The sequence below is a fragment of the Poromitra crassiceps genome (genome assembly GCF_964638095.1).
Source record: "Poromitra crassiceps genome assembly, chromosome: 4".
In the NCBI taxonomy this organism is placed as follows: Eukaryota; Metazoa; Chordata; class Actinopteri; order Beryciformes; family Melamphaidae; genus Poromitra; species Poromitra crassiceps.
The window spans coordinates 51,202,330-51,216,971 of NC_139626.1; the positions used below are offsets into that span (position 1 = coordinate 51,202,330).

The 14,642-nt window shown below is 45.2% G+C and overlaps 1 protein-coding gene across 2 annotated transcripts in view; it reads left to right on the plus strand.

The window, feature by feature from the left end:
• man2b1 (mannosidase, alpha, class 2B, member 1) overlaps positions 1-14,642 on the plus strand; it is a 42,220-nt gene that overhangs the window by 15,964 nt on the left and 11,614 nt on the right. For both annotated transcript variants that reach the window (XR_014552637.1, XM_083635188.1), the window contains exons 13-17: positions 38-220; positions 4,268-4,365; positions 8,892-9,012; positions 9,399-9,517; positions 13,928-14,029. Coding sequence is in view for 1 of the 2 variants with exons in the window: in XM_083635188.1 (XP_083491314.1) it covers positions 38-220; positions 4,268-4,365; positions 8,892-9,012; positions 9,399-9,517; positions 13,928-14,029 (623 nt within the window). In the remaining variant the exon portion in view is untranslated. The remainder of the gene's footprint in view (positions 1-37; positions 221-4,267; positions 4,366-8,891; positions 9,013-9,398; positions 9,518-13,927; positions 14,030-14,642) is intronic.

Consider the following 14,642-nt stretch of genomic DNA (forward strand, 5'->3'; position numbering starts at 1 on the left):
CCCAGTAAGCCCGAACTCTGACCCCTGCCTGTCCCAGGTGGTTCCGGTGTCGGGGGCCACGCAGCAGGTGCGGAGGGGGCGGGGCTTTGCTGTGAACGAGCTGGTGTTTGAGGTCCAGGCTCCTCCTCTGGGCTACAGCACCTACTCTGTGTCCCTGCTGCAGAGCGGGCCGCCACCGGCCTCCACGCAGCACCGCACGCCCCTCGCCATCCAGAACAAGGTCTGAACACAGCACCATTATTAGTAGTATTATTAGTATTATTATTATAGATGGTTTTCACAGAATTGTGTTGCTAGGGAACAGTTTGGAACCTAGCATATGTCCTGTCAGTTGTTGTACTAGCAAACACTACAACAGGAAGTAAGCTGGGGGCAATTTAGAATGTTTATGTTGTCCTTTTAGTCAGTAACAAGTTACAAATACAAACAGGAAGTGATTCAAGTCTGTCGAGACAATGCAAACACATTTTCAGGGTACCCGCGGGGTCTTAAATGTATTTTAAAAAGTATTGAATTTAATATTCTCAAAATAAGGCCTTTGAAAGTCTTGAATTTCGTTCACAAACTCATGAATTTCGTTTACGATGGTCTTAAAGCAACTACGAGCAACATTTCCGCTCGTTATGAAACGGTCTAAATTGAATAGTGATGCCTCACATCTTACCTATAACAGCAGATGAGACCAAAGCCCAGTGAATCGGCGAGCGCTCTCTTGTTGTTTATAGAGTCTCTCTCCGGGACGGAAAGACGCGGAAGTGAAACGAAGCGGTTTACGGCGGCTGCCGTAAACCGCTTCGCTCTGCTCAGAAACAGACCCTAAACAAGAAGGACGGCTTTCCTCGCTACTTCCAGGGGCTTTCTACTCTTCTCGCGAACATCTCTCGTTATATTCTAACAGTTTGGAAGTAATTTTGTAATTTTGTGGTTATGGCCGAACTGGCTGCCGTAAACCGGTTCGTTTCACTTCCGTGTCTTTCCGTCCCGGAGAGAGACTCTATAAACAAGAGAGCACTCGCCGATTCACTCGGCTTTGGTCTCATCAGCTGTTATAGGTAAGATGTGAGGCATCACTATTAAATATAGACTGTTTCATAACAAGCAGAAATGTTGCTCGTAGTTGCTTTAACTTTGTTCGTCTCCCTTCGTAGGGACAAGCGGATTTTTTATTTTATGTTTTCCGTTTGTAAAATGTCAGCTTGAGCCGACTCACTGGCAAACAAATGTGTGCAGTCGGGACGTGTTGCCAGTTTCTGCGGCCTTCCGTCAATTGGGCTGTCTTGGTTGCATTGTGCGGGGGGGAAATGGGCTTGGGCGGTTTTTGAACAGCCTTTCAGCTGGAACCCATCAGTTGTATCTGGCAACACGACTGTGGCTTGTTGATTCCGTCTCGCCTGACTTTCTTTCTCTGTCGTTTCTCTGTAGCGTTAAACTCGCCACAATTTCATCACCAGTCTCGTCGCCAAAGTGCATTTTCTTTTCAAAATAAAAGTTCCGCCAGGCTGAGGGAGAAAAAGAAAAGAAGTAGAAATAAATTGTAGCAACATGTTGATGGGAACAACATAGGCTATTTCACGACAGTCTCTCCCAGTGCTAAGTAATATGTGATATGTAATATTAGAACAATAGAAGTGGAAGAATAAGAGGGGTGGGGGCTCTTAACACATTGAATGCCAGCCATGTTTTCATTCCTGTAGGTAAGTTGTGCCAGGGGTGTTTTTGACGATTCTGGCTCATTTTAGAACAGCCGAGGATTATTTTCTGTTAAGAATTCATGAACACCAATCATCTAAAAATAACTAATAGAATGTGTGCTTTCTCTGTCTAAAAGAGTTAGTTTGCAGAGTTAGTAGTTATGTAGATATTAGCCGTTGAGTACAGCATGGTTTCAGCGTCTGGAAATTTATTCAGAGATAAATGGCTTTTTGTGAAACAGTCACTTTAACCATTCATTTTTGGCATCAGTAAGACCGTCAGACATTCTAAACAATAGTTTTGAACAGTAATTTCCTCCATAACAACAGGAAACACCCCTCTCATTCAAACTCCTCCCTCCGTGTGTCTTCTCCTCCTTCCTCCTAACAGCGGGCGTGTCAGAAGCGCGTTGTGCTGCCTGCCTGTCTGTCTGCGTGCCTGCCTGCCTGCTTGCCTGCGTGCGGGGACGAGTCTGAAATGGATTACTGTAAAATCGCCAAGCCATTTCCTTGAATGGCTTGCTCCCGCGGTGTGTGTGTGTGTGTGTGTGTGTGTGTGTGTGTGTGTGTGTGTGTGTGTGTGTGTGTGTGTGTGTGTGTGTGTGTGTGTGTGTGTGTGTGTTCGCGCGTTGCCCCCGCGGCTCTGGGGGGAAGAGATCTCTGTCCGTTCTGTGTGTGTGTCCGGGCTTCTGACTGTAAAATCGCCAAGCCATTTCCGCGGGAGGCGGCTGCTTTTGGGTCCCGTGGCTGTGACTTCTCTCGGTCTCTGTCGCCACTTAGTGGTCGGTAAAATAGATTACACACATGCTCTTGCTCCAAATAGTTATCTCGAAGATGTAAAAGGGGTTGATTGATGTCCCACCGTCAAAAAAAAAAAATGTTTATGTAAGACGAGTTAGCTCGTCCTTGGCACTTAAGCGCTGGATTATGTAAGACGAGTTAGGTCGTCTCTGGCACTTAATGTGTTAATGTGGCAAATATGCATCTTTTTAATTCCATGTTATTAGAGTACACTACACACACACACCCTCAAGTGTGTTATGAATGTCTTATAATAAAGTATTATAATATAATAAAATGTTTTAACAAATTATACTAGGCTACTTGGTAAATAATTATTTTCTATGGTTTAAAATCCATACCGTTTATCCATTATATCCTTCATACTTTTGCCAGTATGGCAGTGAAGTTGACATTAAAATTTCATTCTCAATGGTATTAAAAAGGTCTTAACAAGTCTTAAATGTAACTTGGAGAACCCTGGTTGTACCCCGATTTTCTTATTTGCAGTGTCTGCTCGGTAATGTGCAAATACGTGCCTTGGAACAAGCCTTGGAAAAAGTGTTTTTTTAAGCAACTCAAAGTGACATATGACAAATCCAATATAGTGTGTACTGTGTAGTGAGGGTCCTGGAGGCAAATATGAGGCAGCAACTGAATATGTGGACCAGATTTCATTCAAACTTGCAGTGTGGGAGATGTGACTAGTTATTAACATTTTTAACCTGCAAATGCAGCACTATACTATATGTTAGAAATATCGATTGATGAATTTCCGCGAATGATTTTAGGTTCGATGTGGATAATCAGTCTGGGACCCCTGAGTCTATCAGTTTGGCAACTAAATAGACTCTGGGACAGACGGGTGATATTTCTGTGTTTCCGGTAGGGATGTTCATCAGTTATCGAAAATCGATAATTGATCGTTAAGGACTGGAATCGATCATGTGGAATTCTTATCGATTTTGTTATTATTATTATTATTTTATTTTTTATTTTTTATTTTTATATATTTTTTGCCGACTAGGTTTGGGTGGAATTCATTCCTCCTCGCCCCACTCCATTGAACAGCCGACTAACGTGAGGTGGAGCTTCATATAGTCTCTAGTTTTCTGGCTGGGCACGGGCCTTTGTGCCAACAAAACTGTTTTAAACATGGGGAATTCACACCGGCATGTGCCGGGGACAGCAGAGTGTTGGAGAGGAGACACATTGAAATAAAGAGTTCATTGAGGAGAACACGTCGTCTTTCGTATTTTCTGCCATAGGCATTCATTTTGTAAAAAAAAAGAAAAGAAAAGATGATTAAAAAAATATTATTATTAATATGATTGATAATCGATAATTGATCGTTAATTTCCCCCGATTTTCGATTATGGAAATTTTTCAAAATTAACATCCCTAGTTTCCGGTGTAGAGCGGATGATGTCCGTGCTAAGACTTCCTCTTCTGTGCGCCGCGGTCATTGTTTACAGTCCGATTTGATGCGAGAATGGAGTTGGAGTTGATCTATTGATACTGTTTGTAGTTTTGTTGTTTTAGGTCCAGACGACATTTGGGCTAATCTGTACAAATGGATAACTGCATATGAGACGTCACACTGTAAACAACTACGGAAACGGAGGTTTTGGACGTCCGCTCTACACCAGAAACCAGAGTCTTATTAGTCAGACTGATGGACTCTGGCTGCTCAGATTGGATTAGAATTGTATAATTGATTTGGTTGCACCTGAATGTATTTCCAATCTTGTGTGTGTGTGTGTGTGTGTGTGTGTGTGTGTGTGTCGGTGCGGCAGTTCCTGCGGGCGACCTTTGACCCTGACACAGGCCTGCTGAGCAGCCTCAGTAACCTGGAGACCAAACAGACCATCAAACTGACACAGAACTTCTACTGGTGTGTGTCCCTCTACTACACACACATGCACACACCATGTGTTGTGGCCGCATCTATCTATCTATCTATCTATCTATCTATCTATCTATCTATCTATATCTATCTATCTCTCTCTCTGTCTATCATCTATCTACCATCTATCATCTATCTTTTATCTATCTATCTATCTAGTCTGTATGTCTGTCTACAATATAAGAGAACCGTCTGTATCTGTATGTCTGTCCTTCACATATCTCAAGAACCATTCGGTTCTATTCTCTTTTAACAGATAGGACTCAACAGGTCAAGGTTAATTCCTCCCTCTCCAATGTCAAACACTGCAGTACCGGCGCCCCCCAGGGGGGGGTGAGCTCGCCCTTTCTTTTTACTGCGTATACAAACGACTGCAGGAACTGCGATCCTAGTAACTTTGTCATTAAGTTCTCTGACGACACCATTATCTTAAGTTTGTTGAAGGGAGACGACTGCCCTTCTGTCTACCACAGTGAAATTGACTCCTTTAAAGACTGGTGCGAGAGGAATCACCTCATTTTAAACATAAATAAAACCAAAGAAATGATCTTCGATCCGAGAACAGTTAGGGTTCATGACCCCGTGGCAGTGCGATCGAGCAGGTCAGCTCGTATAAATATCTGGGGATCCAAATGGACCACCTGGTAAAATGGGATGTCCATGTAGACTACCTCTGCGCCAAATTAGCGCAACGCCTGCACTTCCTACGCAGACTCAGACTATTTGGTGTGAGCACAACTATCATGTCCACCTTTTATAATGCTGTGTTGGAAAGCCTGATTAGATATGGCATGGCGGCTTGGTTTGGGTCTCTGACCGTCCAGCTCAAAGCAAGAATTCTAAAAATAGTCCACACAGCCTTGAAAGTGATTGGAAAGAATGAATCGGCGACGCTACAGTCCATCTTTGAGAAAAAGGTGATCAGCCTGGCTCACAAAGTCCTGAATGACCCTTCTCACATTTTATTTTCGGAATATGAGCTGCTACCATCCGGGAGAAGATTCAGAGCAAGCAAACACAGGAGCAATCGCTATAAGCTCTCCTTTCTCCCCACCTCAATTGCACTGCTGAACAAACAGCCTGCTCTTCCCCCGGGTGTAGCACTCTAGTTAGGTTAGGTAGGTAGTCCGGTAGAAGCGGTATTTATAGTCTGGTTTGTTTGGTTATGTTCTTTTACCGCTTTTTCCTTGGTCTTATTCTCTAACCTCTTAACCCCATTTTTATTGGTTTATTCTTTTATTCTTTTATTCCTTTATCAAATCCGCTGCCGATTTTGATTTGTTTTAATTTTAATTGATTTGATTTGATTTTTATATTGATTTCTATTTGTATGATTTTTATGGTATTATGGTTTTATTGCTTATTTTATTCTTCCCTTATTAACTGGTTTGATGATTTAAACACACTATGCATTAGGGCATGTGCAATCTTCGAAATAGTGCAATCTTGTGTCTAGCTGGCACTCTTTCTGTGGTGAAGTGCAATGCTGTGACTGTGACCGTGTTTGTTTTGTTACTGTGTCTGTAACACCGATGTTGGCACTAGCACTTTTTGCCCAAGACAAATTTCCCTCCAGGGACAATAAAGTTTATCTCATCTCATCTCATCTCATCATGGACTTCAAATTTGGGGAGTGCGCTCTTAGGGGGACTTGACGGAGTCCAGTGAAAAGAAAATACCCATGGGGGGTGTTACGGTGATATTATTTTCCATATTTTACGCCTTCACACTCACATAGACAGAGTGACATCGCTGATTACAAGAAATCGGCTCGAGCCAGAGAAACTCCGATGGAGCGTGCGAGTCGGTATGAGTTTGGTCACACACACAAAAAAAAAGTGTGCCCGTGGCGCCTCCTCTCCAGAGTCTCCACCCTAGAAATGAGTGCGCGAATAAAGATCATTGATTATGCAGAGTTGAAATTATATCTCAGGTTTTGATTTCCACTTCGTGGCCCCTGTAGTCATGAAACTTGAGTTGAATTACAAACATGAAAATCATCCACAACGGAGCTACAAAGATGAACTTGCTGAGGTACTTGAGGTGTGTTGGCAGATTGTCAGATGATGGTTCCCTCTGGTGCTCCATGCTAACACTTCAGCTCACACTCTACTGCAGCAGATTCACCAAAGGAGAAAGCCGTTTTTACTTGATTTTAGGTGATTATCATGTTTGTACTTTACCCTAAGGTCAGTATTATAATACCGTAAATTCCGGACTATAAGCCGCGGCTTTTTCCCCGTTTTTTGGCCCTGCGGCTTATATAACGGTGCGGCTTATCTATGGATTTTTTCAGAAAAGAAAAAAAAAATACAAATAAAATCTCTCTTTTTTAGCACTCTTTCTAACTATAAATCCACTTCTGTTTTAATTTCCTCTCTTGCCCTCTTTTCACCACACCGCGGACACTGTGTGCACTGTAAAAATAAACAAAGGTGGTGTTGTGTTATGTTGTTTTGTTGAAATGTTACGGTAATACGGTAAATGGGAGCTTCCTCAAGCAGCCATCTCTTTCCCCGACAATCCCCTCTGTGCGTGAACCCTTACATATGGTAATTACGGTAAGCAAACGGCCACTCGGTGACCTCCAAAATCGATGGATTTTACAGGTTACACAGCTTCATCAGCACATTTTATGTGCATTGCTTTGCTGCTTGTTTTTTCGATTATTTTTTTGTAAAGCACCTTGAATTGCCTTTGTGTATGAAAGACTTGACATCATTGGCGGAAATCAACCGGTTACTCCTACCGGTTCAAAGTTAATCAGCAGCCCGGAATCACAACAAGACGAGCAGTAGAAGCAACTCTCTCTCACTTACCATGGGGAAGGTACGCAGAAATTCACACGACGCAGCTTTCAAGTTGAAAGCAGTCAATCTCGCATTAAAAGAGGGAAATAGAGCAGCAGCGCGTAACCTGGGCATCGACGAGTCAATGGTGAGGCGTTGGAAGGTGCAGCAGGAGGAACTGTCTCAGTGCAAGAAGACCAAAAAGTCCTTCAGAGGTCATAAAAGCAGATGGCCCGAACTTGAAGATTCCCTTGAAGATTGGGTGTTGACCCAGAGAGCAGACGGCCGAGGCGTTTCCACGGTGCAGATCCGACTGAAGGCCAAAACAGTCGCCACCGAAATGAAAATTGAACATTTCATAGGTGGCCCATCTTGGTGCTTCCGATTCATGAGACGAAAGGGACTGTCCGTCCGGGCGAGAACTACTGAACAACTCCCTCCCGACTACCAGGAGAAAATCACAAACTTCGGCGAATTCACACAAAGGAAGATCACGGAATATTATAGGAGTGTGAAAACATCCACAATCACCAATGGGTTCCAAAAGGCTGGACTGCTGCGGGATGAAGAGGATGACGCCGCCACAGCTGGCGCTGAGGGCCGTCAGAGGCTTCAGAGGCTGTTCGATGCCGACACCGACAGTGACGAAGAGGAGTTCGTTGGTTTTGAGTGACAATGAAGGAGAGAGGAGAGTGGTTGACGAAGCCACCCTGAACCTGTTCGTTTCCGACACTGAAGATGAGGACTTTGGTGGTTTCAGTACGCAGGAAGAAGAGGAAGACGAGGATTAGTGACTTGACTTCTCTGGTTACAGCCGTTTGCTGCACATATAGCCTATTGTTGTGTGATTTTGTCTGGGGATTAGTGACCTGACTTTTGTTTTGTTTTGTTGAAATGTTAATAAATGGGAGCTTCCCCAAACAGCCATCTCTTTCCCGACAATCCCCTCTGTGTACGAACCCTTACATATGGTAATTAAACATCAAAACGCCCGCGGCTTATAGTCCGGTGCGGCTTATATATGTAAAAAACAGTCAATTTTGCTGCTGCGGCTTATATACCGGTGCGCCTTATGGTCCGGAATTTACGGTACTTGCCATTTATAAGTCATTATAGCATGCTTTATAATGTGTTGTGATTATAGTTATAAAGCATTATGAACATTTATGGCATTTGTGGCTCAGTGGTTAGCACTGTTGCCTCACAGCAAGAAGGTCCTGGGTTCGAAACCCCGGTCCGTCCCAGGTCCTTTCTGTGTGGAGTTTGCATGTTCTCCCCGTGTTCGTGCGGGTTTCCTCCCACCATCAAAAGACATGTATGTTAGGGTTAATCCTCCTGTCAGTGCCCCTGACCAAGGTACTGGCAAAAGAACTGGAGTTGGTCCCCGGGCGCTGCACTGCGGCTGCCCACTGCTCCTAGTTCTAGGAAGGTTCCTAGTAGAGGATGGGTCAAATACAGAGGATGAATTTCCCCATGGGGATAGATAAAGGATAACTTAACTTATGAGTGCTTAGTTATACATGCATATGAGTGCATAGTTGGTTATACAGCGCTGTAAGCAGATTATAACGCATTATAACTATGCTTATAATGCGTTATAGACATGGGCTTCATAGAAAGTGTTACCACACTAACTAACTTGAGGCAGACGACCTGCCGATGGCTGTAAGCTGAGTCTACGCTTCCCATCGCCATGTTCTTATGTGTGTGTGTTTTATGTTGCAGGTACAACGCCAGCGATGGGAACAACCTGGAGAGCAACCAGATGTCAGGAGCTTACATCTTCAGACCCAACTCCTCCACGCCTTTCATCATCAGCAGGACTGCCAAGACGGAGAGCGTGCAGGTAGAGAGACCATCATCTATTTACCTGGCTGGAGTCAGTCATAACTGAGAAGTAACTGCTGATTTTCTTCACACTATTCTAATTTCTTGAAATACTGTTTTGGGGGGTTTTCTGGAGCTGTAGGCCAAAACTATGAAAAATGAAACAAATAAAGGCTAGAAATAATTCACTTTGTGTGTAATGAATCTATAATCTATGAAAGTTTCACTTTTTGAAAGGAATTATGAAAAAAAGGAAAGGATCTGTGTGTATATATATATATATATATATATAGCCATGGATGCTATCTACAGATGTTTCTATGTTGCAGTTGAGCTGATTTTTTGTTTTGTTTTGTTAGAAGCTTATTCATTTCATTCGTTTGTGCTCCTCCCCTTCCTCCCCAGACCTCGGTGGTCCAGGAGGTGAGGCAGTGGTTTTCTCCCTGGGTGTCTCAGGTGGTTCGTCTCTACTCTGACAGCAAAGCTCTGGAGCTGGAGTGGACAGTGGGACCGCTGCCCATAGAGTGAGTACAGCGCTGTACAACGGTGATACTCAACGTGCGGCCCGCAATTGCAAAAAAAAAAAAAAAAATGACAGTGCACCTGAACGCAACAGGCAAGATACCCGCTGAATACGTGTACAAATTTTCATGTCATTCTGGCCAATATTCCACTTCTGTTATAGCATTTCAGTCTGGAATATGGAATATCTTTCAATAATCTATGATTTAGCTGCTAAATTGTCAAATACTGCCGTCTGCTCGCTACCCAGGCACTTATGTATGTACTTAACCTAACTAACTATCCGGTGTGCACAACATTATCAGACTAAACTCCGGCTGACACCCCAAAAACCTACAATCCGCTACAGAAAAATGGATATTGTTTGTTTATGAACTGGCCCCTGGCCTTCTATCATTTCACGAAAGTGGCCCCCGGGCAAAGCAAGTTGAGTATCCCTGCTGTAGAAAGTGTTATCATTTAAAATGGCCATTTGACGTATCAGCAATAGGTTTTGTTTCATTTAGATTATTTACTGTTGTTGAAAATAGTCACTACAGATGTTACTAAAAGTGCAGTAAAATAACTTGCTTATTCAAATCAGGATCGATAATTGTCATTAATAATTGTGATCGCAATATCTTTTTAACCCATCAATGATCATTTTAGCCCCACTGGTCCCAAACTGGGGTACGCGTACCCCCTAGGGTAGGTGGACGTACTACAGGGGTACTTGAGAGTAAGGAAGGGAAATGGAAAAATGTAAGAATCAATTATGAAAATAAATGAAACATTAAATTCTGTTGATGAGGCACGAATTGCAACTCTTTCAACTCTATTTCCTATTTTCTAATGTTATATTTTTCAAAAGGTGGGTTATCATTCATTCATTCATTGCATTATGCTAATAGACCCCTTGTGTGTTTGCAAACAGTGCTTACGTATTTACATGGGCGGAGCCAAACTGGTGGCAGAAAGTGACAGCTAGCAGTTGAGCTCTCATAGGAATACAGAAGATCCGGATGCCTTCTCCATGTATTCTAAAGGTTTGCCAGCAACAGACAGGTTATCATACACAAATAAGCTAACTCCTTCAATGGGGTGAGGTTTCCTGAGCCGTACTCAGTCGGGATGGGTCTAGGAGCCGAGGAATATAAGCAATGTCATGTATAGTTTTTGAGATATTAACGTTTGTTTGGCACAACTCATACTATTAACTGCCGCGGGGTTCCGCATTTCTGGGTGGCAAGTGACGTCACGCTGATTCGTCCTATACGGATATATAGTTAGTGGGAACGCCCCATGTCTATACGGATATCTTCATATATCCAGTGTTAATGCCCCGTGTCTATACGGATATCTTCATATACCCAGTGTTAATGCGGATATCTTCATATACCCAGTGTTAATGCCCCGTGTCTATACGGATATCTTCATATACCCAGTGTTAATGCCCAGTGTCTATACGGATATCTTCATATACCCAGTGTTAATGCCCAGTGTCTATATGGATATCTTCATATACCCAGTGTTAATGCCCAGTGTCTATATGGATATCTTCATATACCCTGTGTTAATGCCCCGTGTCTATACGGATATCTTCATATACCCAGTGTTAATGCCCAGTGTCTATACGGATATCTTCATATACCCAGTGTTAATGCCCAGTGTCTATATGGATATCTTCATATACCCAGTGTTAATGCCCAGTGTCTATACGGATATCTTCATATACCCAGTGTTAATGCCCAGTGTCTATACGGATATCTTCATATACCCAGTGTTAATGCCCAGTGTCTATACGGATATCTTCATATACCCAGTGTTAATGCCCAGTGTCTATACGGATATCTTCATATACCCAGTGTTAATGCCCAGTGTCTATACGGATATCTTCATATACCCAGTGTTAATGCCCAGTGTCTATACGGATATCTTCATATACCCAGTGTTAATGCCCAGTGTCTATATGGATATCTTCATATACCCTGTGTTAATGCCCCGTGTCTATACGGATATCTTCATATACCCAGTGTTAATGCCCAGTGTCGATACGGATATCTTCATATACCCTGTGAGGAAGGCGAGCAGGAGACGAAGAAGGCAGAGGCAGGCTTCAAGTTCCCCACAGTTGTTTTAATGTGGAGAAACCAGGCTTTAACATGTTGAGTTGCATAGACAAGAATTACAAAACTGAAAAATACTCTTGACTTGGGTTGTTTTAAACAAGACAAAATGTCTCAAGACAAAATACCAGCATGAAGAGATCACCTTTAACCGGAACTCTTAGCCTAGGCTAAACCCATCCAAACGTGGGTCCTAGCTATCAGGCCAGCATTCCTTCCTGGCACAAGGTAGAGTGAGCTGACTCACAAGGCCAGCTAAATATGCTTAGCCCCTCCCACAAATGGAGCAAACAATTAAGAGTCAATTAAAATGAACAAACAGATCAAGGGTTTCATTCTATACAATTATTTAGTACATTGGCATCATTGAATAACAAGATGTCAATTCCATGTATTGCAAATGTCCCGATCAACATTCTAAGACACTCGTAATAACTTCAGACATTTCACTCTACTCAAAAACACGCTTGGCACAATCCACTACCCCTCTCTTCCAACGAGGGTGGACTCCTCCGCCTCTGTTTCACACACCAGGCCTGAATGAAGAATTGCCATGTGTTAATTAGCACCAACTGCACCACTGTAGTGAGACAGACTACAATGAATAAAATGTCACAAGCAAACAACCACCAACTCAACAGTATAATTCTATAGGGCATGGGTGTCCCCATGACATACCCAGTGTTAATGCCCAGTGTCTACTCTATATGGATATCTTCATATACCCAGTGTTAATGCCCCGTGTCTATATGGATATCTTCATATACCCAGTGTTAATGCCCAGTGTCTATACCAGGGGTGGCCAAACTTTTTTGGTTGTGGGCCGCATACAGAAAAATATAAGGAGTCGCGGGCCAAACAATATTAGGTGCGGCAGTTTTCGCGGAAAAAAAAAATGGAAGTGAAGTGAAGCAGACAGGAGGGTCGAGCAGATGCCCACACACAGGAGCAGCTCCTCCTCTCTGTCTCTGGGTGCTGCTTGCCTGTGCACCCACGGGTGGAGGACATGTCTCTGTCTCTGGGTGCTGCCTGCCTGTGCACCCGCGGGTGGGGGACATGCCTTTATCTCTGGGTGCTGCCTACCTGTGCACCCGCGGGTGGAGGACATGTCTCTGTCTCTGGGTGCTGCCTGCCTGTGCACCCGCGGGTGGGGGACATGCCTCTGTCTCTGGGTGCTGCTTGCCTGTGCACCCGCGGGTGGAGGACATGTCTCTGTCTCTGGGTGCTGCCTGCCTGTGCACCCGCGGGTGGGGGACATGCCTTTATCTCTGGGTGCTGCCTACCTGTGCACCCGCGGGTGGAGGACATGTCTCTGTCTCTGGGTGCTGCCTGCCTGTGCACCCGCGGGTGGGGGACATGTCTCTGTCTCTGGGTGCTGCCTGCCTGTGCACCCGCGGGTGGAGGACATGTCTCTGTCTCTGGGTGCTGCCTGCCTGTGCACCCGCGGGTGGGGGACATGCCTTTATCTCTGGGTGCTGCCTACCTGTGCACCCGCGGGTGGAGGACATGTCTCTGTCTCTGGGTGCTGCCTACCTGTGCACCCGCGGGTGGAGGACATGTCTCTGTCTCTGGGTGCTGCCTACCTGTGCACCCGCGGGTGGAGGACATGTCTCTGTCTCTGGGTGCTGCCTACCTGTGCACCCGCGGGTGGAGGACATGTCTCTGTCTCTGGGTGCTGCCTACCTGTGCACCCGCGGGTGGAGGACATGTCTCTGTCTCTGGGTGCTGCCTACCTGTGCACCCGCGGGTGGGGGACATGCCTTTATCTCTGGGTGCTGCCTACCTGTGCACCCGCGGGTGGAGGACATGTCTCTGTCTCTGGGTGCTGCCTACCTGTGCACCCGCGGGTGGAGGACATGTCTCTGTCTCTGGGTGCTCCACCCGCGGGTGGAGGACATGTCTCTGTCTCTGGGTGCTGCCTACCTGTGCACCCGCGGGTGGGGGACATGTCTCTGTCTCTGGGTGCTGCTTGCCTGTGCACCCGCGGGTGGGGGGCATGGCCTTCCTCTCAGAACCCATTTATAGTCTCATTTCAGGAGCCGCAGAACGCAACATGTGAAGTGGGCGGAGAGGCTGTGACCGCTCGCATTTAAATGTTAATTCTACTGTAGGTGTCTGTATGATAAAGGCATCATAGTTCTTAGGCTTTTTATTCCATTGTTCTCTCTCTTTTTTTTCTTTTTTCTTTTTTGCAATTAGTTATTTTCTCGTCTCCTAAAATCGTACGTGCAAAAGAATCAGTTTGAACATCCATCTGTCTCTCCCTCTCTCCTCCCTCTCTCCCTCTCTCCTCCCTCTCTCCCTCAGTGACGACCTGGGGAAGGAGGTGATCACTCGTTTCGACACCAGCATCGACTCTGCAGGAGTTTTCTACACCGACTCTAACGGCAGAGAGGTGCTGCAGAGAAAGTGAGTTCACTGCCTGCAAGCTACACTTACACACAAACACTGAGCGCGCCGTCCGCGCGCTCTTTTCTAACCTACCGTGCATCATCGTTTTCCTCCTTCCCCTCTTCCTCTTCGCTTATTTCCGCCGTCCGTCGTAATATGCACCTCGGCGGCTGCGCCGCCTCGCCCCTAGGAGGCAGCGCATAGACGGCAGCGCTGTTCTCTGTGTGTGTGTTCCCTCTTTGTTAAACTCGTTGTCTGGGCCCAGTTGCCGCCATTACAGTTGCGGGTGCTTCCGGTCCAACGTTGTCAAGTTTTCCAGTCACAATATTGTGGCTCGCAGACGTGGCTCGCGCGCTGCGTGCGCGCCCGCCCTCACTTCACTTGCCCAGCTGTTGTGCTATTTGTGCGGAAATCCCTCTCTGATTATAGGTGTGTGATATATGTATACACACGCACACGCAAACACACACGCACGCAAACACACACACACACACACACACACACGCAAACACACACACACACGCACACACACACGCGCACGCACACGCAAACACACACACGCACACGCACACAAACACACACGCACACACACACGCACACACACACACACACACACCTTGAAACTGCAGGT